Source organism: Hetaerina americana, unplaced genomic scaffold, assembly GCF_022747635.1.
Source record: "Hetaerina americana unplaced genomic scaffold, ioHetAmer1.1.p SCAF_6, whole genome shotgun sequence".
Classification (NCBI taxonomy): Eukaryota; Metazoa; Arthropoda; class Insecta; order Odonata; family Calopterygidae; genus Hetaerina; species Hetaerina americana.
The window spans coordinates 31,971,915-31,999,162 of NW_027287205.1; the positions used below are offsets into that span (position 1 = coordinate 31,971,915).

General features: G+C 37.7%; 1 protein-coding gene across 1 annotated transcript in view; it reads left to right on the forward strand.

Moving 5' to 3' along the window:
- The window catches only part of LOC139694940 (uncharacterized), a 138,616-nt gene extending 112,505 nt beyond the window's left edge, over positions 1-26,111 (forward strand). Inside the window, exons 3-7 of the mRNA XM_071593458.1 lie at positions 12,614-12,660; positions 15,551-15,676; positions 16,521-16,665; positions 18,988-19,283; positions 20,762-26,111. Of these exons, the coding sequence (XP_071449559.1) occupies positions 12,614-12,660; positions 15,551-15,676; positions 16,521-16,665; positions 18,988-19,283; positions 20,762-24,646 (4,499 nt within the window). The 3' untranslated portion in view covers positions 24,647-26,111. The remainder of the gene's footprint in view (positions 1-12,613; positions 12,661-15,550; positions 15,677-16,520; positions 16,666-18,987; positions 19,284-20,761) is intronic.
- The last annotated feature ends 1,137 nt before the right edge of the window (positions 26,112-27,248 follow it).

The window sequence follows — 27,248 nt, forward strand, 5'->3', positions numbered from 1 at the left end:
CGAAGTCACATCAGCATATCACCCAATATTCTATTATTGTGAGTCGTGTACAACTTCAGAATACGAAAAAAGAAAATTAAAAACAAAAAAATGAGTAATCACAAACTAATGATGATAATGAATGGGCACAGCGAGTTATTATTTGAGTCCGAAGAGTGGACGATACGGACGAATAGTGTATGGAAAAAACCTTAGCAGGAAACTGCAAAATAGAAGGAAAATAAGTGTACGCATTACAGGGTGCTGGTTTCACAGCAATGGAAGGAGCCTCCGAAGGGAAGAAATACGGATGAAGACCAGGGATGAACTACTAGAAGCCGGCGATGGAAGACTTCGGCGCAAAAGAAGGATTTAGCAGGGTATAGGCTACCTTTGGGTGCTGCTATATATCATCCTTGGATTGAAAGTCTACTACAAAGATGGGTGAAAAAAGAATACGGAAAATGGAAACTTAGAAACAGTGAAAGGTGAATTGGGAAGACAGAAACGGGAGTTGGAGACACTTAAGTGATTTATTTCCTTGGCATTTGTTAGGAAAGTGAAATATAGTAGAATTCTAATCCTTAAAAAAAATCTACCATAAATTGGTGGAAGACTGAAAGGTTTAAAAAGTTTCACTCATGGTTTCACCGTATCAGAAGAGGTAAATGCAAATGAAACGGGTACTTTTATTTCACCAAAATAGGTTATACTCGTAAATGCGCAAATATTATAAGAGTAATGGAGAGGCCAATAATATTATTAGATTGAAGACGAAGATACATAGTCTCATGGCATTGAAATAGCATTGGAATGGTACAGGCGGTTTCAATTGCAAAAAGTTGTGATTAAATCTTCACACGATGGTCAATATTCCTTTGCTATTTAAACTGTGAATTCTATTTTTTTCGCGATTCAACGAGCGATTTGTGGGAATGGGAGATTCATTGTGAGACTAGGGAATGATTTTTCTAGCATGCCTACATTATAAACGTACCTTGTATTGACTTGAAGTGTCTTTTAGTAATGGCATGCCAAAGTTCCTAAAAGCCCTGAGTCGAGTCGGATGGTAAACGTCTCCGGAAACATCAAACTTATCGCTCATTTTCGCTCTTACAATTCACTTTATCTCTTATGTCAGTTAAGATTTAAAGTTTTTTCATGCATAACAGTTCTCTGATTTTTATTGCCTCTGTAATTTTCTCTTTGACTTTGTGGTAATTGTACGAGGTTGCGTGAAAGGAGTGCTTTAAGCTGAATGGTATCGTCTAGGATCACTTCTCAAGTCGCAAAAAAATACGGGGACGTTAGATGCGTCGCCGGATCATAATAGAAAATTACGATGCCATCAAAAATGCTTATGGATAGCATACTTCGCACTTACTCAAGATATTTCTGATTTGCGATAGTCGGGCAATCATACAAATGTGTTCAGAGGCCTTGTTATCTCCGTTTCACGTTTGAATTTCACAAAGTCTTGAAGAGTTCCGTAATACACTCATGTGTTGGCGTTGAGGCGTCATAGTGCAGGCTAAATCTTCCTTTCGTGACGCCCAACGCGATTCACAATCGTGTTTTGATCATTGCAGGCGGTTATGGGCCCGTAAAATGCTTCCTGGCCGCGTCGTCTCATACATTGACTACATATCCAATTAGATAGGCATTTTGAGAAGTTGTCAGCCGGTTAAAAATGGGGAACCAGACTAAAAGATACTCTTATTTGGTTAGTGTGTCCACATTATCTCTATCGTGTGGTGCCTAAACCGCGACCCGCGAACCAATCCCGATCGACTATAGTCTTTCAAGGGACGGTCCTTAGAGACTATTGTCGGCTTTTTTTTTATTCTCCTCCTTCCTTTTCCACTTATGTAAGGATCTGCAAAATATCTCCTTATATGGGAGATATCTTACGCAATTTTTGGCGCTATCATTAGAATATCAAACAGGCTTCCCTTTTCAAAGAAAGAGTTCATTTAGGTTTGACGATAGTCTATTTTTTCACTCTGATTTTTTATTAATCAATTCTACTACCTAAGGGCACTACTACAAAAGACAACTTGAATGTCTATTCAGTTGTTGTAGGAAGCATATCAGGAAAATGAAATGAATGTTTCGAAATCTTTTGACGGGTTGATAAATGCTTTAATAATTCTGATGCGACAGTTTCATTTGTGAGAATGTTCACTATGTATTCTTTAGGTGATTAAGGATGATTAATTTTCGTAAAAATGGCTAAAACAATGAGTTAATGACAGCTTGTATGATATCCTCCCATGTATCGCTCTTCACTGCCCGTAAGGGAAAGCAAAGAAATGGCACTAACCACGCAAAAAGCTTACGTTTTTTAGTGACTTTACGTTTATTGACAATCCCTTATCCAGCACGATCATAGGAACGTGCATATACACGTTTCTCTATTGATTGTTGCTCGGGGTTCTTGAATTTTGGGATATTTTCAGTTTTCTATCGAGTTTGAAAGATGGATGTAAACATTTAATGATATTTTTTTGTTTAACTGGCAAAAATAAATGTTTTGTCGCTGATAACGTATTTCTGAAGTCCTTATCCGAAACTGCTACTCATTTGAAAACACTTGTGTGGGACTACGCCGAGCACAACACTGATCCACCATTGTACCTACTTGTACTACTCTTACTGCGATGACGGTGAAGAAGCGATAGACTAAATGTGTGAAAAGAGGCGATGGAACTCTAAAAAAGGGAGATAAATACTAAAACTGGGTTGCTGGTTTTTTTTACAGATTTCCAAGAAATATTTAAAAAATCCAAGATAAAACATTTGGGAAAATACGTTGAACGTACTTGAAGTGTCTATAACTTTGCCAATAAGAACTCATAGTGCAATTTTTTTGTTATATTATTCTGTCCCTAGCAGTTCGAGGGAATTAGGAAAATTATTTCTCTTCTTTAAAAAAAATAGTGTAATCGAAAATAACTCGGTGAATTCAATCCTTACGATCGCATTTTTATCCGACATTTGTATTTTTTTACGTATTATTCACGTAAAAAGGTAAGAACTCTGAAAAGTGTACATTACTCTTGATATAGCAATCGAATGAGTTAGTTCCGTGACTGGAATGATAGCGTCATGTAGATCATCATGCCATGGGAGCCAGCGAATAGGTTAATTAAGTTTTTAAGTACTTATTAAAGAAGTTAAATGAGTTTTTATAAGCTTTGCTAATATTTTGCTAGGGAAGAAGAAAACCCCAAGTTGTCCCTCGGATTTCACAATCCGCCTAAATTCCCCAGCCGAGCTGTGGAAAAAGAGTGAAATATGGCTTGTAGCAGAAATCCGCAATTCTTAACAGCTACCGTTGTTTTTCCTCTGCCCATTTTCATTGTTTATCGGTGTGAGCCGCCACTTAACGGACCATTAAGAATGTAACCTTTTACCAGATCTAGAGAGGTTGGAGCGAGATAAAAATTTTGCTAAAAAAACGCCGTATTCCGTGTTGGTAAAATTTCTTTTTGACAAAAGCAACAACCGAAACGTCGATGTGGGCAGAAAAATGTTCATTGTTTGCTAGGATAGAAAATGTCTGGTGCTGAATGTTACTGCATATTCATAGAAACGTGAAAATAGATAAGTATTGATTTGTTAAGATTTGCGGGTGAAATCTAAGAAGGCAATGAAAATTAAATGTGGATCTAGGAAGAATCGAAGTTAGGCCTTGGATAACAAAATGTATTTTCTCACTAGTTGCTAGACATTACAACGCGACTCTTGGATCATTGAGGTGTGTTTTAATGGTATACCTTAACCTCGAAACAGGAACATACTTTCCTATTCCTTCCCCTAGGAAGAAGGGGAGGGAATAGGATAGGCATGTTGGACGACGGAATGAAAGGAGTTCGAATGTGCGCGGCATTGAGGAACAGTTTAATGTAGTTTGAGAAGTCATTGTGCATCTTGTTAGACAAAGCTAAGAAATGTAGCGATATTCATTTTAGTTCCGTCCAAGAACTTCCTTTAACGGTAGACTATATAGTTATAATTTGAAATTTCCATGAATTCCCGATTTTTATCGTATACCGGGTGGTTAACTTCCTTTTTAAATGACAGTCCAGCAAAATATTTTATGCACTCGTATTTCCCTTTAAGCATTGTCCCGGAACCCATTCCCTTAATCTTGAGGAAGTGAATAAATACCAAGAGATAGGTCCGCTAGATAAAAAGTGAGGTCCAGTGGTGTGGAACAGAGGTTAGGTAATGCTAGTACTGTGGAATTTCTTTCTAAAAAAATAAAATGGCTTCTTAATGAAGTAGGTCATAAATGAAAGAGCACCACGGAAAAGGAGAATGAGGACTTTAGTGACTGACCGGGCACAAAAAAAAGTTATTAAAAGTGGCTTCGGCGACTCGCCACATGGCCTGTAATTAGCAGTGATACATTTCATTTTTTGTAGGATAAAAAAAGTAATACATTTTTTCCAGAAGCACGGATCTAAAATTGCAAAAAAAAATAAGAAAGTGGTATTCCTGGGAAGTGTTCGATAGTAACTGTGGTTTTCTCTTTAAGAAAATCCATTTTAGATTGAATTTTGTTGCGGTGTAGTGAATGTTATTATATTCTAGGTAGATTAAACTTAGATGATCGGAAATGAAAGAGATTTGATGATTAAAGAAGGCTAAAAATGATGAGCGGATTGAAAAATCAAACGGAACAGAAGAAGTCTTACGCACAACATGCATATACCTGTATACATGCAACTCTCGCCGTGGTTTGTTTTTCTTACTACCTTGTGCCGCCAGCGAATTTTTACAGATATGAAAAACATCTTCATGATAGAATGCGTATAATAATAATGGTTATTAATTTAAAAATTATATCAATTTCAACTTGAACCTTCCACTGACGGCTCAAGTTGAAACTGCATTGGTTCCACAATAGCTGACCAATTGATCATTTAGTTTTTGATGAACTACGTCAACAGTAGTCGAAAGCGACTTTTTTATAACTATGTATATTCGCAATACCACGTCACATCGCTCTCACTCACAAAATAATATTCACTTTCTCACAGCATAACGCTAACATCATGGCAACTTTTCAAAATTCGCCTTTTAAGAAAATTACTGTTTTTAACTTGACATAAAGGAGATAATTGGGGGCATGAAGCACGCTCTGTGATTCGAATAGAAAATAAAAGAGTCTTGTGATTATTCCGTTATCAACCTTCACATGCGCTTTCGTAATTATATAGTATATACCCATCGATTGATATAAATAATTAGTTGAAAAGAGATGAAGACAAAGGAAGAAGGGCGACTTGCGCTTTAGGAAGAAGAGTTGTATTTGCCAGGGTAAATTTGTGGAAAATAAAGAAGATGCCTGTAGATGCTGGGCGGTATTGGGATTTTAAATTTTGCTAATGGTAGAAGAGACTTAGGTACACCTATTTCGGACTTTTTGGATGGCTGGAAAATGGTCAGAAGTCAGGAGGAACTGAAGAAAGCAGTCATGCAGAGTAAATTCTATTTTAATATTTCTTAAGGACAGCCCAAAACCCACACTTTCGCGAAACTGTAATCATATTGCCTGAAACATTTAATACTATCACGTTACAACTAATTAATAACATTTACAGCGTATTGTACATATTTATCCCCAGCAAGCATGGGTTTCGTTCGATGGTACAATATTTTCATTGAAGGCTCACGGTTATCGATAAAAATGATGCATTAGATATGGTATTTGTTGTGATCAGCGTATCAGACGAAATTAGGGTTAGAAAGATCAAACAAGTTAGTGATCAATCTATGGCTGTGTAATCCCAACAATTGGCATAGTTGTGGCGACTTCCATAAACCAAACATTCCTGCATAACAACCCGAGAATTTTAAAAAAGAACAGTTTACCCAAGAATCAAAAAGTACCTTGAAAAATAAATGTTAAAAAACTCTTGGCGTGCGCTGGATTCGCCATGGTGGGGCTAGACTATTTCAGTCCATAAGAGCTTATGCCCTAGTATTTTTTGCTTATTTGAGGACTGTGAAATTGAATCATTAACCCGCCTTTCAAACATATTAAATCCCGCGGAGAATATTGTGAGTCTCAATTTCACGCATTCGAAATTTTTGAGCTCTCGTATATTTTTGTTGAAAACGAGAAAAATCACAGGAGATTCATCGAAAATTTTGAGTTTTGTTTACATTGGTTTAGTTGGTAAACTTGCGGCATCCGAAAAACGAAGTACGCATTCAGATTATCTCCGTCCTTCATCTCGTCTGACCTTCAATTGTTTGCTGCGTCACGCGGAACCTCGATGTTTCTTTGTAGTCCTTCGCCATTTGTTTTCAGTGATGGAACATATCTCAGGCATGCGGGGTTTGTTTCGCTTTCAGTCCAGACTGAAGGAATCTTGACAAATGCGATCACGTGGATGACTCTCAAGAAAACTACGCCTTGAGGATAGGTAGCAAAGAAGGGATCCATGTGACAACAGCTGAGGGGACAGGTGTGTAATGAAATATTCCAATCCAAAAAGAAAATTGCTTGGAAAAGATCAAGTTAAAATGCTTAGTGACTCTATTTTAAGCCGCTAAACTTGAAAGAATTTCATAGTAGATATCTTAAGTGCACAGTGTGAAGAGTTTTAATTCCATGAGTTAAAAACAAAATACATTTTAGGATTAAGTAATTAAAAAATGTTTTTGAAAAATAAGTGAACCTAAGGCGTTACCGAATGCTGCACTACAATTTAACCATTACCGTTAAAATTTTCCATATAAACATAAGATTTGTAATTCGCTATACTCGAGACCATGACAAGTTATTTAGGGTAAATTTATTCTCATAATAAAACGTTCGCAAAATTTAACAGTTAGGAAGCACTAAATATATAAAATTGTATGTGTTAAAAAGAATTTCGCGTATGGACAGCCTAGAACAAATGGTTTGCTGTTAAATATTCTCTGTGCCTCAAAAATAAATATTTTTAATACTACTAAATCATCAACAGACTGTTAAGGAAAAACTGATATTTATGAAGGCAATGGGTGTATGTAGTATATACGAAGGACGGACACAGGAGAGTTGGAGAAGGCTGATTCGAGTAGATCATAAGTGTAAAAATATTTCCTTGACCCAGACTTGAACCACGGATCTTTCACAGTTGTGATCTGCTCGAGTGTGCCTTCTCAACCTCTCTTCTGTTCCTTCTATCTATACATCTATATGTACTGGAAATATATATATTCTTTGCCATATATATATTTCCAGTACAGACTTTTCCATTAAAAATTCTGAAAGTTATCCTTCTTTAGAGGATACAAGATGGGGTAAATGGTCGAATTGAGTTACCTCAGGAAAATGATACTCGCGATTATAGAGCAGTCATTTCTCTTAGTTTTGTGAATAATTAATCCAATTTGTTGAATTATGATGGTCGTAATCAGGGACCAAATGGATGGCCAACGCTACTATTTTGTTGTTTCAGGCCTCTTAAACCGTGAAAACATGTTCTTTGTTAAAGCTCGCGATGTGGAAAGGATTTCTTTTCAACGTTCGTTTTTGACTCCGTAATGCAAATCCTAACACCTTCCTTGATACCCTAATCAAAAAATACATGAATTCCCTGTATTTACAATTGAAAAATATTTCAGTTATTTCCTTATATTGGGTTAAATGGAAGAAGGGACCATTTGGTCTCAATTTCGCCCAAATAAAGACCTCTATCTAAATATCTATTTATATTCCTGAAGATTCCTCTCCACAAACATCCATAGTTTCATAGTTAAATAAAGCAGAAGATAAATAAGAATGGGGAAAAAACTCCAATGGCCGTTATAATTAGTCGCAACTCTCTCGTCAGACCAATCAGGATAGTGTGCGTGTGGCTCTGTGTTGGTGTCTGACGCGGATTAATTTCCCGTAAACCACCACTGAGGGTATTCTGGTCGAGAGGTTGTGGTTGGTCCCTGACTTGGTCCCCGTTAAACCAACACAACAATTGGTCTGACGAGAGAGTTGCGACTAATTATTACGGCCATTGGAGTTTTTTCCCCATTCTTATTTAACCGAGAGGCCGTAGAGCTCATTATTTCTTTCTATAGAGCAGAAGATAATTGATTTAGAGTTTAAGAAGTGAAAGCTCGCATAATATGGTACATTTTTCGCGGATCAGTTTCGACGTTTTACGATCTCATTATTCCCTCGAAAATTTTAATACCTGTATCTTGTTGGAAGAGCTTAGCGGCCATTATTACATTCGCGGTATTGATATTTGATATCCTACTTTTCCGCATTATTCCTTTCCTAGTTAAAATTATCGTTGTGGTATCGTGCGAAAGGCAAGAATGGACTTTAATTCATTTCTTAATTATCCATGCCATACCCGTTTAGGGCTACTCTGTTGCCATAAATGAAGAAAATGCCACTAACGAGTATGACTTGAAACAATGACCAATGCTGAATGTTTGCTACGTAGAGAAGACGAAGGAAGAGAAAAAGCCATTTGAGAACATAAAGGGTAAACAATGGGGAACTGAAGAATTCAGTATTGTAAATCCTTAAGGCTATTTGGCTGTCCAATTGTTTATTAAGTTTACGGTAGTTCAGAAGCATGAAGGTATACTGGTTTTTGGTCAATCGCTCTAAATTTACAACGTGATAGAACGCATGTAAAAATATAATGGTCATCAATCGAAAAATTGTCAATTTCAACGCAAAGGCTTTCTTTGAAGCCATTTCCTGAACAAAATTTTTCGTTTGCTTTTTGAAGAAACCCGTCAGCAGTCTACTTTTTCAGCACAAGGGATGCTCACAACACTTATCTAACGACATCGTTCTTACAAAGTAATACTCCCTCACAAAACACTAAATACCATAAATGAAGCGGCCAAATCACAAAATTTACTGTGTAATACGTATAAAATTATGAATTAGTGTCTAAACAACTTTTTTCGTCTTATTTAAAAGTCATTAGTGCTTAAGATACACATTCGTGTCTAATAGCAACGGTTTTGTGCACAAAAACGTCGATAAAGTTTCTTATATTCACGTCGTGGATATAATTAACCGAGAAACAAAAATCACAGTCGTATTTACGCAAATATTATAGTATTCCACCACAGTGGAACCTTCGGAAGTTGTGCAAACCCAACTTTGATAGCGTGACTTTGTTGCCGTCGCGGGATAAAGCTGCAAGATCACATGCTTGGATCTTCCATTCTTATCCAAGTCTCTCTTTCCCTCACATATTCCCTTCTTATACGTACCCACTACCTCTGAAAACGTAAGCGAGCCTCTCAGCACGCCTCTCCCTCTCCCGCCCGCATAAAACCACCTCAAGGCTTTCTTCGCATGCCAAACTTCTCCCTCCGCCCCGCCCGAATGCTCCACCCTTCACCGACCGCGCAACGTCCCGTTGAGGTACAACTTCCTAGAATTCTGCGTTCACATAAAAAGCCTCCCCTGGTATGAATATAGTACCAACGTGGGCACATACCCAATGTGCAACTCGTCAAATCCAAGGGTATCTTTTAAAAAAGAACTGATAATCATTTGACATTTAATAAACAGTGTGCATATCACGCAAGATTATGCGTTTTACACAATGAGTAGCAAATAAAACTTCATCGTGATGCATTAGTTTCGAGGCGGTCCCCCTCAACACATTCATAGCCTCGTGTTTTAGGGTTTGAGAATTTTAAATTGTTACCTATCCTTTGCGATAGTCACACTGGGAAGAAAATGCAAATGCTTTCCTTCTACGTTATCCAGTTTTCCGAGTTAAGAGAAGGATTTAATTGACTAATAGATTTCTTGTTCGTGAGACCCGTGGAAAATATTTTACAACTAATCGGAAAAATTTTTTACTCGAAAAAATTTTATCATATGCAAAGCAACGTATATTTATTTTTGAGACCTACATAGCATCTATTGAAGGAAGGGACGTTGAGTGACGATGTTAAGAAAAGTCTCGTTGAAACTTTGATATGGAGCGTGATTCTGCGCGGCGTCCAAACATGGTCGTTGAAGCAAGACGATAGGCTTAAATTGGAGGCCTTTGAAATGTGGGTGTGGAGTATGATGCATAACGTGAAATTGACAGAAAAGGAAAACAAAAAAGGTGATAGGTATGGTTGGGGAGGAGAAAGGATTATTCGGAGAAATCCTAAGGAGACAGAAACAGTGGATTCAGAGTGCTATAATTAGTGACGGAATTTTGAAGACTATGACAGAGGGTAGAATGATAGGCATGCGAGGAAGGTTTAGGAATAGGAGAGGCATGTTGGAAAGAATGAAGGGAGAAAAGAAGGATACGGAATGGAAGAAGGGTCGTAGTTTAGGGATTCAGGTTGTGTTTTTTGTTAGGAGAGGCAAAGAAATGTATCATTGCTCTGTGATTGTGATTCCAAAACCTATATACAACGATAGAATGTTGATTGTGTTAATAACATCTCCATCGTTTTGTTTTTAACAGATGTTACTCGTGCATAAAGTGATGGCGTCGTAAGTTTTTGATGACAGTAATACCCTTTTAATGATTAAATTAAAAATGATAGTTATGATATTATGTTTTCAACTATACATTTTCGTAGGAGAGAACTAGACAAATATAGTGAAGTACTTTTTTTAGCAGTCGAGGGCTTGAATTCGGATGGGTTCCTCGGAGGAATGGCCGAGGATGAGCCTCTTCAATTCCTTCCAAAAAAAATGTCTGGAAAATGATTCAAGCACGCTGCAAATGAATTTTTGTCTCGCCATGGCTATGGAATTTTGGCCCAAATTCGGAGAGTTCGGTGGGAAAGGTCCACGATACCTATTCTCATCGAAGTTAAGAAGGTGACGGACCTTCTTCCCTTGACTGGTGTTGACGACTGGCTTCCTCCCCGTGGTCCTTCCAATTGGATGGATATTTAATTATTTATTTCCTCGCGAATTTTGAGTGGCTTTGACTTATGTATTCCGAGATTGACCGGGTGGTTGAGAGAATCCGAATTCCCATGAGTTTTATTTGTGAGGATATGTATGGATCAATCCAGGTAGAAAAACGACGTTTTCGTTGAGACTCCTCTTCTGAGTATTGGCAGTATAGTGTTGATCCCAAAAATAAGTAGACCAAAGCCGGGGAAAAATTATTGCAGATCAAAGAACAAGTTAATTAAATTCTTCAAAATACCCTAGTGAATCGACAAACCGATGCCAACGCGTCTGCCAGTCCCCGGATTGAAGGATCCGATGCTTCCTAGAAGGCGTCGATGGGATCCTCAATCAGGCCTCTTTTACGTTAAACACGGTTCCAAAATGGTTGCCTTGCTAACTACTTTTCATTCTTGGGAAAAAAAGGAAAACCGGTGGTGCATCATCGTAGCTGTAGGGAGCGCGGGCGAGATCCAAGAGGTCACACGAAATTGTCCCTCGAGCAGTCTTCTGATCTTCCCGCCATCTTGGCACTCACATTTCTCATGGCAGAATCGTCAGTAAGAATTCAATGCACTGCGGTTTCCGCAATATTGAACTCTTCCGCTTACATTCTGACACTCGGGCGTCGATCGGAATTGAAAACGACTCTCACTTCGTCGCACGGTGTCGTTGACAGACGTCCACGGAGTTCCTCGCCGTCGACTTCCTCTATACCCTCCCAAGACATCTTGTTCCAGCCGAAAACCATTCCTTCGGTGATTGCTTAATCTCCGTAGGAAGCCTTAACCATGGGTCATCATCTCCAAACCCGGCTTTTCGACCTTAACACTAAAGGTTATCGCTCGTCGTTGCCACCTGGAGCGCGGCATTATGAAGAGATACGTGACGCGACCCTAGAATATGGATCGAGTCTGGCCACGATCCGCACACTGCAACGGCCCGGAGACCACTGCCGCGGGTCGTGTTGTTTTCCCAAGACCTCCCACCAACGTTCCCGACACAAATGGACTCTCTTCAGCCGTCCGCGTCGGCGGATTAAAGTTTTTCTACTTATTTTTGGGGCCTCGTACAATTCATAATTGGATAACGCGCGGGAGCATTTCAAGTGCAGTACCCATTCTCCATTAGGCCGTTTAACCCGAGTGATATTTACACATAGCTTGTGCTTAAGTTCGATGCTGGACGTCCTATATCCTTCCTATTCCTTCCTTAATTATTGTTTCTGTAACATATTTGCCTGTAACCAGCCTCTAAAAACGCGCGTCTCCTACTTCAAAAACAAACAATAAAGACATTAGTGATCAAAGACACCAAAACATTAGTTTCTCTAAAATACTATATTTATTTTTTCTTGAAGAGTTACGAGTAATTCAATAGTCCTCATCTGAATTCCTAGTCAGATTCCCATCGTAATTTAAAATAAGTTCTACATAGACAATAATTAGGGCGAAATAAAAATCTCACAAAAAAACGGGTAGTCCCTAATCAAACCCTGAGGCAATCGATTTCCGATTGGTACAAATATTACCTGTAATTGGTGGGTGATTTTATAAAATTGTTCATCTTTTTGGCTCTACGCATTATAGGAATTCAATAGACTTGTGTGTTACATTCTTAACTTGCTGTTACTCATTTTCATGCTGTTTATTTTAAGATACAAAATAAGCGCATTTAAAACCAATCGCCCATGTAATTAAATTATGGAATAAATACTAATAACCATTTTCCTCTTTATTTCAGTTGACGGAACGCAGGGGAAGGCAGAGAAAAATGTAAAATCGGATAAGGTAAGGATATTCATTCTATTTTGACCGTCATCAAACTTTTCGGAGTCTTGAGACGATAATTAATAGAGTCAGACTAATGTTATGAAAAATTGAAAAACGCTAGGTCATCGTCGTGGATAAAATGATCATGTGTTTATGTACAATTTGAATTCGCAGAAACATCGTTGGAAGTATGAGAAATTAAATGTTTTCCTCGAATTACACTGAATTTGAGATTCACTTTCACGTCGATATGCACTTTTCTCCAACGCCAGCGATAAAGTGCATAAATTAAATGTATTTATTTGACGGGTTATTGTACATGCATTTCATTACAGTATAGTTCTTGTTGAACGATCTATACCACAAATAATGGTGAAATTATCCATCTCTTTAATATTATAACACATTACACAGTTCCGGAAAAAAGAATTGTTAAAGGGAAAACATCTTGAATCAAAGAAAAATGTCCTAACACCGCTTGCCATACACTCATGGGACGAGAGTGACTGGATAGACTAGGTAGACCCATCCCACACAACGCCTTCAAGGATGGAAATACTGACATGGTCTGTGACTTGGGGTCGAGTAGTGCAAGGGAGCTAGAGTAGAGCGCTCGTGAAAACAAAAGACCAAACTGAAACATGAAATTCCCTTTTGAGTTAGAAAAGTACTTGAAGAACTATCGAAATGTTATAAAATCTTAAAACTTCATATATAGCCTCTAATCATTCCCCTTAGTTGTACTATGGCGGCAGAAGTTCTTTTCTTTCTATTGTTCCATCCGAAAATTCTGAGTAAAAGTTACACTAATTCCTAATGGTCATTCTTGACCAACTTTAAGTAATCTTTTAAGTTTTTATTGATCTGTTGAAGGGTTGGATACAGTTCGCTTTTTTGTAAGGCCAATGTGATATTCTTCTAGATTTAAGTACAACTTTCTGAATCGACGGAATCGAACTTATTCGTTTTGTTTGATACGAAATAAACAGTTTTTCAGATTCTTCATGCGGGTTGCTATCTTTGAAAAGTTTATCAGGAAGTAAATTATTCTCTTCCGACTTACCTATGAATTATGCCGGAAGGGTTTACTGGAAGATTCATAATACGATGAATGAACGTGATAACCGTTTGGGTTCACCATGGAAACAACAAACGTATGCTCCATGTTAATTAACCCCTGGCTTTTTTTGAACGAGATAAATATTGTTATCATCTATGATATCTTCCACAGTTGCAATTGGATTTTGTTCATTTTCAGTGACACTTTCAAAGAAATCCCGAATTCGTACACGAATGAAATATTATCTACCAAACCATCGATGAAATTTCATGTATTCAATAAATGAGGGAGTGAACAAGTAAAACTCACCGAGAAGTTTTCTTCATCTCCTTCCTGGTCCAATTTCACGTAGTCACGTATACTGCGGAAATAACGCAGCCAGACGAACACTTTATCAAACAACTTATTAGAAACTGAAAGTCAACTGGTACCTTCATGCTATCTTACTTTCTGACCGCTGTAGTCAAAATAAAGGAAACGCGATACAAATAACCGCGGGTGTCACGTGACATCTGACCAAAATCTGAATGGTTATTACTAGGGGCGTGGTGGAACCTCTCGCGGGGTAAGGATAACTAGCAAATTGATTGGTTTAGCATCATTCTCGCACTCTATTTGGATTTTAGAAACTAATTAACATTGTTAGCTTGGCATGCGATTTTATTTCTTGAACAAAATCAATGTTACAGTCTGAGCAACATATGTTCTACTTTTTAATGAATAAATAGATTGAACTTAAAATTAAACCACTTGGCTTTTACACATAGAAATACTTTTCTATGTGGAAAAGCCAAGTGGTTTAATTTTAAGTTCAATATGAAGAATTCCCACCAAGTGACGCCAGAAACTGTTTTAATTATTTTGAAAAAATAGATGGTTAAATTCTAGGATGCAGAACTATTAACTGTACCAGCAGGATCAGTATAATTTCTACCTTGGAAACTGACCACGCTCATTTCAGATAACATTAGTATTAAAAATTCAGGGCTTATGGATGAATATACCTTGATAGCATAATGATTATATTTACATTTTGAAATTGTATTTTAAGAAAATAAAGTTATAAATGTATAGTGTAAAGGAAAGCTTTGAGTGATCAATGCTTTTAGAGTTTAAGTTTTGCATTAAAAGTTTGCCATACCTATTTTCTAATTAATTCGCCATCGGCATTATATTTATTTCTGTATGAATGTAACAATTATAATATATGCTGGTGTTGCCCTCTGTATTGTATGCAAAAAAGTGGAGGAAATATTTTGTGTTTGATTTGATTACCATGTCTTGCATTGACTGACGGAATGAAAATATATTTTTTTGAGAATGCAACTCTACAAAATAAAAACATAGCTCATCATTAAATGTCGACTCATATTTAAAGCAGTTCAACAATATCACCAAGATGAGATAAGAGAGCTCTCTTCTCCTAGCAGGAGAAATTTTCCTTAGTCATCCTTTCTATGCAACTGAGATTCTCCTTTCACATGTTTCAAATGCCTCGCATCTATCTCTCATCGTCCTCATGTCTGAAAAATAATTCTGAGGATTCCCAAAGATAAAATTAACCAAAATCAGTCTTGATAACATTAAATGCCATGAGGAAAGAGTATACTTTAGCAATGCCACTAGTGACAAACTGTGGAATATTTAACGTGCCCCAAAATTTCAGGAGTTGACATTTAAAATCAGTTGAGCAAATATATAGCCCATGTACAATTTAAATACATGTTGTTGTAGTGTCAAAGGCCTACCTTCTTCTTATTTAATCAACTCAAAATATTTAAATGATTACATTGTCATGGGCTTCTTTTTTCATTTGAGTAAATAGGTCATCTACCATTCTCTTTCAAGGGTGGAGGAACAGGACGTTTGGGAAAATGGACGTCATGGAGTCCTCTAGGGGCTCTTGTAGGCAGTGGTGGAGTGAACTCTAAAGGAAATGAAAAAAGAAGAGCATTTGATGACTCCTGCATAGGGGTAAGTTCAAAGTTAGCAACTAGATCTTCTAACAACAGACTGTCTACATGCAGCAAATCTGATTAATTACCTTGACTTAAATGACATGCTGATCTAGTTCCCTCTAATTAGTAATGAGCCTAATTGCTAAATGGTGACAGCAGAAACTGCAGACCTGAAAATTAAAATAAGATTCAGACTTTAACCTGAGCTTACTGTCTCAATCTATCATAAATCAGGAGAGTTGTCATGTAAAACTCTGTATTTGCCAAAGGTATATCATAACTTGATGCTAACCATATTTATGAAGTTTATATGGTTTAATTTAGAAAATAAAATTCTTATCAAGCTCCTATATTTTATAACCAGTATATTATATAACCAGTAATGTTCAAAGTTATAGAAGTGTCTTGATTGTTGTGAATAAAATTTAAGCATAGTTGTGTGCCTTAATATCAACTAACTCATGGTAACGTTCTCAAAAAGTCTCACATGGTATGCATTTTCCAAGAATCCATTAGTCAGTGTTTGGAAATCTGTATATTACCACTTAAGTAAATATCTATCAGCAATTCATGTTAAATTAAAAAAACTTTCAAGGCCTCACCCAAATAAAATTTCAATGCACATTTATAAATCCAGGGCTTAGTTTTTTTGCGTTAGTTTTTATGTTCCTTTAGCTGATATGATAATGTATAATACATTATTTAATGGTAATACAGTCATTTCTCTAACTTGTATGTGCTGTCCAGATGATTGGCTACTATGCAAAGTTTCAAATTTTATTAAATGAAATTCTTTGACTTAAGTTATTCACAAGTATCTGTCATGATTTATAATGATCAATATCCATTCTCACTTACAGGAGCCACAGAGGGTTTCTGTGTCACTGCGTGGTCATGATTTCACTGGTTTAGGATTCAATGTTTGTGGTAATATGAGGGATGGAATATTTGTCAGAGATGTCCTTCACCGTGGACCAGCATCAGAGTCAGGTCAAATCACAGCAGGTCAGTTTGATAAATAAATGTAATTCTTGAGAAATAATTGATCCTTTAGTATTAAGAGAATTTGTTTGTATGACCTAAGATAATAATCAATTATGACATATATATATTCATATTTTTCCATTGATGCCATCAACATAACATCACATGTACAGTCATTATTATTACAGCCTGTATTCCTATGAATCCTATATTAAATAATTTCTTTGTGCATATAATATAAAATTGAAAACATTGTAATTATGGTTAGCTAAGGGGTTGGACTAGTAACCAGAGGGCCCGGGATCAATTCCCAGGCAAGCCTCTCAGGTTATCCTAAGCTCAACCTTAGCTGTGTGATTTTTTGGGTACCAGAAATTCTTGGGAAACTAAAACTGACACAGGGAAAGGAACTGGCCCCCCTACCCTGATGTGTGAACTTCACGTGCCATCAGGCTTAGTACTGGGTGAATTGTACCATCACCTACCAAACCGACCTTCAGGTTGAGTATTGTTTAATGGTTTTGTATACATATGCATATATATATATCAGAGGAATACAGAATACAATCAGGACATATTTGCCTGTTTCATAGATTTCGAAGAGGCATTTAATAGAGTGAATTGGGAAAAGCTAAGGAGTATATTGCAGAAAATAGGAATAGATTGGAGGGACAGGAGGCCATTCTGCAACCTGTACATGTCTCAGATTACTCGGGTGCGAGTGGGGAACGGGAAGTCTGGATAGGCAGAATTAGGAAGACTTATAAGGCAGGGTTGTCCATTATCACCAGTCCTCTCAATGTATATGAGGGGCAAATTATTAAAGAGGCATGGGAAGAGCTGGAGGTAGGAATGGAATTCAGAGGGGAATTCGCTAAATCAGTTAGGTTTGCTGATGACCAAGCTTTAGTTTGTCAGTCAGCCAAGGGGTTGCAGGCATTGCTGAGTGAATTGGAAATTCAGTGCGACAGGTATGGGATGAGAATCAATATTAATAAAACAAAGGCTATGCGATTTTCTAGAAAGAAAAAGGCTAAGCTAAACATTAAAATAGGAGGGCAAAAACTAGAGCAGGTAGAACAGTTTACATATTTTGGAAGTGTTTTCAACCAACATGGTAAAAGTAGGAGGGACGTAAGAAGAAGAATTGTGCTAGGCAAAGAGGTTTTCATAAAGGGGGAGGGAGTTGATGATAGGGATGTTGAGTTAGGATATTAAGAAAAGACTCGTAGAAACGTTTGACCGAAAGGAAAATGAGGAAGTACTAGGTATGATGGGCGAAGAGAGGGGTTTGTTGGGAGAAATCCTATGGAGGCAGGAAAAGTGGATGAAGGCGGTATTGACCGGCAGTGGGATGTTGAAGACTGTAAGAGAGGGGAGAATGTTAGGCAAACGAGGAAAGGGCAGGAACAGGATAGGGATGTTGGACAGGATGAAGGGAGGAAGGAAGTACACAGAGATGAAGAGGGACCTGAGGTAGAGTAGGTTGCTGGATTGTGCCTTGTTTTGATAGGAGTCACAAAATATTTATTTGGTATTTGTGTCCATCCAAAAACCTATCATAACCAGTAGATTATTTAATATTGCTTTCTATATTGATTGATTGAATAAATAAATTATTTATTTATTTAAATATTGCTTTCACTCCCTAGGAAAATTTATATAGAAACATTTGAGGTACAATAGGAAGTTTTTCCTGCCAGTGCTTTTGCATAGCAGTGAATTATTAAAATAATAAGGCCTCACAGATTATTACAGATTTTTAATTTGGTGTTTGTTACTTGGCATAAAATAGTTGGTGAATGTGTAATATTTTTAAAATTGGAATATAAGTGTGAGAATTCAAAGGTGCAAAAAATTATTTTTTCAGACAGGAATCCTGGTTTTTCTTATGATTTATGATGAAATTTTGTTTTAATTTAAAATTATCTCAATTAGGTACATGCAGGGCATTTCCACTCCATATACAGTAGTGACACTTCATGTACATATAAACATTCTTTAAATTTGAAAAAATAAATGTTTATCCTCAAATGCTCCAAGCATTCCCTGAATTCTCCATAAAGAACAACATTCAATGAGTTTTCCCAGTTGGTGGCTATCCTATTTAGGCATGATTTGCTGATCATTTTGATTTTTTTATGCAACTCATGATCCATCAAAGAGATTGGACCTGGTTCTCGTAAATGAGATCCCAACTTTTAAATGAATAATTTTCCCAGACATATACCATATATATGTCCAAGAACAGTTATTACAATATTAGGTTTTTACCTAAGCATAATGATATGTTAAACAGTACCTCAGAATACACATGTAATAGAGATACTAAACCACTTTCAGGTGACCGCATAGTCAGCCTGGGCATCTCCTTTGAGCACATGGTGTTCGAAGATGCCTTAACTATTCTCAGCTATGCCTCACCGTATGAGGTGCTACTTCAAGTTGAAAAAGGGGCAAGCCCACCGGGGAGCACCCTGCTGGCTGGCACTGAGATCAGTAGTGGCCAGACATCACTCAAACGGACAGCAGTATCAACAACACTGAGTGGTGCTGGGGCTAGCCAATCCCCAGACAAGCAACGTGCCATAATTTGCCACCCCTTTTACCGTAGTCAGTCCATTGATGATCTTGATAAGGTAAGTGAATAGAAAATCAACATAGTTCTACCATTACATGAAAAGGCAAATAAAATGTCCATGCAGCATCTTATGCTGCATTGTCATTTTTATTCTTGCCTCAGGTACCCGACTTTGGAGAATAGGATTAAAATCTGCCGAACTTAACTGTTAGCATACCACAATTGAAACTGATATTAAATTCAGGAAAAATTTGTGTAATTATCCTTCAATAAAGTCAGGATGAAATGCACCAACTCAAAAGTGGTATTCATAATGTAGATGTAAATTTTTTTATATCATCCATCGGTTGTTATGATGAGCAAATTTTTTTTTGGTACAATGTTTTGCACTCTTCATAATATTTCATGGTATTTGTCAAATGTGCATACCTACAATAAATACACAAATGAATTAGTTATTCATGGTTAGGAAATTGTATGAATGCAAATTGAAGGCTGGGATCGATCATTAAAATTTACATTAATTAGCTTGGGAAAAAATCACAAAATCTGAGAGTTAAGAACTAGGAATAAATTAGCTTTAAACACACTTCAGAATCTTCTTAAATGAACTAATTTACTGTCACATTTGAGTGTTACTATGAGATGAAGTTTTGAACGGCCTGCTGGAAAAATATCTGCTTTCTTTATGATTTAATGATAGATGCAACGCAATGATGGAAAAATTCATTATGACTAAGAGATAGAAGATGCCTTACAGGTTGATCAACTCCTTATATGCATCCATATCTTCTAGAGTTATTGCTTGCCGTCGCCAAAGATCTTATCTCATGAACTGGCTCATTTCATAGGTAGCAAGGTACTCATTGTTCTGAAATACATTAAACTTAACTTACTACTTAAACACTAAGCTTCACTATATATAGTCAAGCTTTCTCGGATTAACCCACCTCATAAGGAAGTAATACCTAACTGCTTTTTGCACTAATTATGAATCACCTGATTGAGAGTGATCCAATGACAAACAATCAATCGAGGCTTGAGAATCTCATAAATTTAATCACTGATTATGATGCTGAAGAAACCAGAGGTATACAATGCTTTACTAATACTAAAAATGATTCATATTTGCCTAATGGTAGGATGATTGCTTTTTAATCTTCATGATTACATGTTTGGTGTGCTTCATTAGATTTTATTATGTTAGAAATATGGTTGTACTACTGATATTTCTAATGGATTTTTATATTAATATTAAAAAAGTAAATAAGCTATCATAATGTGATTTGGTAAATGATACTAATTCTATAGCACACAGTTGAATATTGCATTTTCAGTTAACTCTGTGCGACAATATGATTTCCACTTTGATAATTAATTTCACATCCCTTTGTGACAAAAAGGATAGTTTTTTCAAATAATTGCCTGATATACTACCATAACTTTTTTCCATTTCTTCTCTTACATCTAATATATTCTGGAGCAAGCAAAAAAATCCTAGATAGTATGTGGACTAACAAAAATTTTTTTTTGCAGATTGGAAAGGCCAGTATAAATGCTAAGCGTGCCCAACAGATAGCGGAGATGACAAGAATAAAATCCAACACACAGGATGAAATGAATCATGGCAGCACTAGAGAAGGAACTGCTGAGGTTGACAGCCGAAGTCACCATAAAGCCATGGAAGACGAGAAGTTGCTGAGGCGAGAAGCTCCTACGATGTTACCTTCAGAGGAAGACACAAAGAGGGATGGAGAAACAGGACCTCATCATACAGGGTACCAAAAGTTTGGTGTCAGGGTGCTTCCTATGGGCAACCCAGTTGCTGGAGCACATTCTCAAGGAATTGGGAAAGTTCACAACCCAGGTCACCAAAATAGTTCAGCTGCCATGGGAAGCCGACCGGACAGAGCAGAAGAGGTTAGCATTACAATAGCCACACCAGAACCTCAGAAACAGAATGAGAGGAATTCCATGATAGAAATGGGGGTTGGGAAAGAAATGAAAGTTGTTGCACCCCCGCACAATCCCTCTGACAAAAATCCACCAGGAAAATCTCAAGATGATGGCATGGCAAACAGTCCCAAAGAAGAAACACTTAAAGAACCCGCAGCAAAGATGAAAGTACAGGTGACTGAGGAGATTGATGGAACCAAAAAAAAAGAAAACGCAACCAAGAACCCCCATGACAACATGGTAGAAGACAAAATAGATGCTCAGGATGAGAAAATGGAGGAACAGGATAAGATGAATAACGAAGGTATGATAATCGATGTTCCCGAAGAGGTTTGCATGGCAGGATTGGCAGCTGTGACTAATAGGAAAATGGGTGGATCAAGCCAGTACCATAAAGAGGAGGAAGAAGAGGCCACAAAACATAATGGTCGTATCAGATACAGCTCAGGAGGTAGCGGTGATGAAGGTAGTGAGGATGGGGATCGAGTCCTCGGAAACACGCCTGGCAATGGAGGTAAAAGACGTGCTCCAGCCCCACCACCGGAACTCTCCGAGATGAATCCTGAAGAAGGGGAAGTGCCACCACTCTCACCTGAAGGCACTGCAGAGGAAGAAACACCACTCTGCATTCCCTTCAGTGAGGAACGCAAGAAAAAAGGTGGGACACGTATAGAATTGGGACTGGATCACATTACGATACATCATCAGCCACAGACAAGTGAGGAAATTGTATCGACAAACACTGAAGAGGGGGAGGCTGCCCCTTCAGACTCTGTGGGAGTGAAAGAAGAAAAAGAAACTGCGGAAGGTGACAATTCAATGACCACAGGAGAGGAAAACTCCAGTGATACTGAGGCAGATGATGCACCCAATGCCAAAAGGACTGTCACCACTGTGTCCGGTGGAAAGGCTGCCTCTCTTGGTGACCTGTCACGTCTCGAGGGAGGAGAGGTCCACCGTCCACCACGAATGAGAACCGGACCCTCCTCAGTCACCGGAGGAGGGGAGGGGGTGGTGCTGGAAAGAGCTGTGTCCCTCGATCTTGGGAATGCGGAGGAAGTGGTAACATGTCCGCCTCCCTCCACATCAATAGGCAGTGCCAAGAAACGCAAAGCACCCGCACCCCCAACTCCAGTGTCACGTGGGAATTCCAATGGTTCAGATGAGATTGATGGGAGTTCCCGGGCAGAAACAGGATTGGATGGGGATGAATATGGAAAGGAGCCTCGCCTCATTGGCGTTGGAAGTACTGACACCTTCGGACGTCGTCTGAAGAAATCATCTGATTGGGGAACGATGGAAGAAGCCCTGCTGGCAGGAGGTTCTCCCTCTTCGTCCTCCACATCCTCCTCGACTTCGGCTGGAAGGACAATTCTTCACCTAGGTTCGGTCCCCTCATTCATACCAATGTCAACCTCTGATGGAGCACCTCACGATTTTGGTGCTATCTCTTCCGAGGTGTCAACTACAAGGAATGCTGAAGCACCTCAAGGGGGGAGCGAGCTAATGGTGTCAATGCTTAAAAAAATTAACTCACATCCTGAAATTTCTCTCCAGTCCTCCGTGATCACATCCAGTGATACTGACGCTGATACCAACTCAACAGTCACATCGACATCTGAAATGCCAAAAACAAATGAAGACCAGGCAAATCCCTCAAATTCAGCAGGAGGAAACAGAGTTATAGTGACGACTTCGGCCAGCGTGGAGGAGGCCATTGATTCAACCACATACCCGAGCCAACAGAATAACCGAGGAATCCGTGGTATAGTGCACCTGGAAGCCGCAGACACCGCAAATATGGGTGGTGAAGGTGAAAAAGCTGAACCTAGCGGAGGAGAATCCTTTCACTCTTCCTTTCAAAGAGCCAGGGAATTTTTTGAACGGGAAGATGAAAAACCTGCAGTAACTCCCATGGAGGAGGACAATGATAACGATGATGATGATGAGGTAACCAGTTCACCACCTTCCCTGCCGACTTCTCCAATGCCAGTAATGCAACCGAGCTCACCTTTATCGCTTCACTCCACCACGACATACATCTCCTCCATTGAGGACATCCCTGTGGTCCCAGGTTTGCTTGATGGTAGAGAATTTGGGGTAACAACCCAGAATACACCGGGGGCACAGCATCATATTACAGAAATCCAAGTGAGATCCATTGATGAAGATGGGAAAAAAGTTGAGACTAGGGAAGTAGTTGTGAGTCAAGATGGTGATGAAGCATTCGGAAGAGTTGGAGACATTATAAGTAGTGCCATAGAGAGAAATTCTCTCAGCAGCAGTGGAGAAAATTATTCTGTAGCACCAATGAATATATCTAAAGGTGAAGGTGAACTTCAATCAAGCATGTACATAAATGAATCCTTTCCTGCAACAGAAGGAACAAAAGCAATCCATCGAATTGGATATAAACTAACGTCAAGCATGCCAGAGGCTAGTTACCAAGTAAGAAAGCCATCCAATAACCCAACTGACAATGGTAGCATTGAGACTTCAACTCGTACAGGATCCATTATGGGCTCCAGCGATCAAGTAATAGAGGACATTGGAAGCATGATGGATGCTATATCTAGTTCTGGAATCATGGGTGACACAGGTAGTCCAATAGTTCAGATACGAATGCGTGAAGGTCCATCTGGCTGGATCCCATACCGACATAGACACAGCCAGGGAGAAGAAAGAGGGGATTCGAAGAAGGAGATGTTAGAGGGAAGCAATGAACCACCCAAAGTCCCCAAAAAAAAGCCACCCGTACCTCCAAGGAAAGACGCAAGTAATTCACCATCTTCGGAATCTCCCAGTAGATCTGATGCAAGCATAGGTGGTAGCTCTTTCTCATCAAGTGTGAAAACAGTGGTCGAAGTCCCTATGTCTTTCACCAAAAGATTAGTTCAAGTTCACGAAACAAGGAGTGATGATGGATTTGAGGGGATGGAACAACCAATGCACAGGATATCAGAAAGGGAGGTGATACAGATCACACCCCAGGAATTGGACAAGGTCATGATGTCACATTCCCAGTTCCTGTCCCATAAAAGAGGTGAACCATCACCATCAAAATCTGAACAGTGGCTCCCAGGAACGACACCCATCCGAAGTGTAGTACACAGGATAGTGGAACACTTGGTAACTGACGAAGATGGGACCAGAAAGATAATAACGGAGACTTCAGTGGGAGATGGGAGTGAAACCTTGACAGAGGTAATTGAATCTGAGGGAGGTGGTACTTCCACTCCACCCAATGGCATAGTTGCGACAGTACCAGAGGGGAATGCCCTGGATGCAGCATCTGAGTTACACAAACAAAATATGTCCGTTACTCACATCTTGGTTGATCCAGAATTTGCCAGTAACTTAGGAAGGTCAAGTGATGGTGTGACAAAAACTATTAATGTAGCCAATCTTCAGTTATCTGGCATTGAGGGAAAACCCTCTATTCCATCAAGTGGTCTGCAAACATAAACAATCATGACTTTTTTGCATAAAAGAAAGTTTACATTGCCTTGTTTTAAGTGGTGCTGGCCTGTAATGACTATTTAAAATTAATTGGCACAAAGCAATTGATGTTCTTGGCTCAATCCTCTCCTCTTGTTTTGCTCAATGTGCAATATTATAGTACATACATTCTACCATGACCATTTTTGTGCTTAATTTAATAATGCATATGTGCATCATACAATATATATTTTACACACATCTGTGGCAGTATTTTAAGATACGCAAGCTTGTGTGTAATATTTCCAAGATCTGATTTATGTGCTTGGTAATGAATGTTTATCGTTGGTAAACAAAAAGTGATACACTCCAGAAATCACAAGATGGTTAAAGGATAAAATTATTTGTTATAAATGAATTCTTTAGTGAAAATATATGTTCGACAATTCCAGGGTTGAAAGACTCAAGCATTTAAGGCATTCATACCAGTTTTCTTTAAGCAATTAAAAAAATTCATTATAACAAGCTAATTAAATAAAATTGAATATGAATGCTTTTATTAGTATGTATGCCCAAGACCATAATGAAATCAACTTATTTTGCTTGATATAACATCATTATAACATCATCATCATCATAATTACTAGCAGAATGCCAAAAATGACATTAAAAACTTTCCTGTGCAATTATAAGTAATAAATACATCATTAAATGTGCCATTTTTTTGGGTATTACAATACCTCCTTTTGTGTCTTATGGAAAGAACTTCATATTACCCAATCACTGAAAATGGTCATAGGTCTTATCAGTGGTGATAAATTAGAATTACTAGTTTTAACCATCAAGGTGTACTTAACAATGGTATTGGATTATTGTATACTTGTACAAATTCTAATAAGTATATTTTTATACTATGGGTGTGTATTACGCAAGATTTGTATAAAGACTTTGTGTATCATTGAACTCACTTGTGATTTAATGACAAATTTTATGTATTGCTCAAAATACTTTAGTAATATTCACTGTAAATAATTATTTCCAACTAGTTAATGGAAATGCATACTGCGACAGCATATTTTTATGCAAATTTATTATATGACAATCATGCATGATATTGATTGATGAGCTGAAAATTTAACATACACTTTCATTTGACTTATTAATGCAAATTTCAAAAAATCTTGGTACAAAATCAAAAGATGTTTTAATTCATATTTGTGCGGGTCTATTTTTGCATAAATATTAGCCTACTTCTTATCCTCACTACATGGTACACAAACCAATATAATTATTATTTCTCTTAAAGATTATTCTCCGCTCAAATATTTTCTTTTAAACATATAATCTTCATATTTTTACAAAAACATCCATTAGTTATAAAAATGTATGATCCCGTCCACTTAAAAATTGGTTTAAGTACAAATTGTATTTATTTTCAATCAAGTAACTGTATGACTGCATGTATTGTTGAATATGTCCATATCTTTTTATTTTTATAATTTGATTATTGAATATAAACCAAAAATAAAAGACAATATTACTTATTATGTCTTTGACTAATTATTTAAGCTTTAAAAAGGCAACACATTCTTGTCCCACATGAGATTTTTTAGCGAAAGACACTGTACAGTCAATAGCAAGTGCACACTTGCAGGATATACTGGAATATTTTCAGTTTCTTAGCTTTTGGATAAAACTATAAAGAAAATCATATAAAAAAGAAATAAAACATTAAAGTTGGTAAGAATCCATTGATGATATTACTTCAAATGTCAGCTAAATTATTGACCAATGGCTATTTGAAATATAACAATGACAAAAATAGTATATACTATATTTACTCTTCCAAGGGATTTTTATTTAATTTATTATTTAATATAATCATGGGAATTGCTGTCCCCAAAGCACTAGCTAGGAAAGCACAAAAAAGAAGTTGCCCCTCAAAAGTGAAATAATAATTGCAGGAGAGCATGTAGACCTCAGACTCAACAAAAACCATTTCAATGAAATATCCTCCTACTTCCTGCCATAGATATGGTATTCTTGCAGTTACAACAAAATGGCAGTATTATAGTTGTATCATTATGGTAACTTATATGAAAAAGCAACTGCGCTTTAGGTACTCCGTGAACACAACTCTAAAGGAACTGGAGCAATTCAAGTAATTACATAAGGTACACCTTGCATCAGAAATTTTGGTGTAGCACTATTAAAGACATGGAGAAATCTTCTTGGGTTTTCCCTCAGTTGGTCATGTCCTCCATCTCTGTCAATGTTTCAATGCACATTGTCTTCAGGCCAATGTCGCTTCACCACAGCTACTCCGCCCATCTTCCCATAAGGCACCTATTCAAATTCTAAACTTGAGAATAAGAAGAGCCGTTTCCACAAGAAACCCTTCGCTTCAGTTTTTTTGTTCGACCTTCGAAATATGATGGCTATGTACACTCTTTCTTAATAGTTCAAGTACCTACTGATTGACCAGCAAGAATGTTCATTGCTTTTTTACCTCCTAATTGGCTGTCTCGGTTTATTTCCTTCTCCTGGATACATTTCAGTATAGGTTTCCACAGATCAGAGAGTCAGAAACTGTAATCCCCATTGACATTATTGCTTTAGAGATGGATTT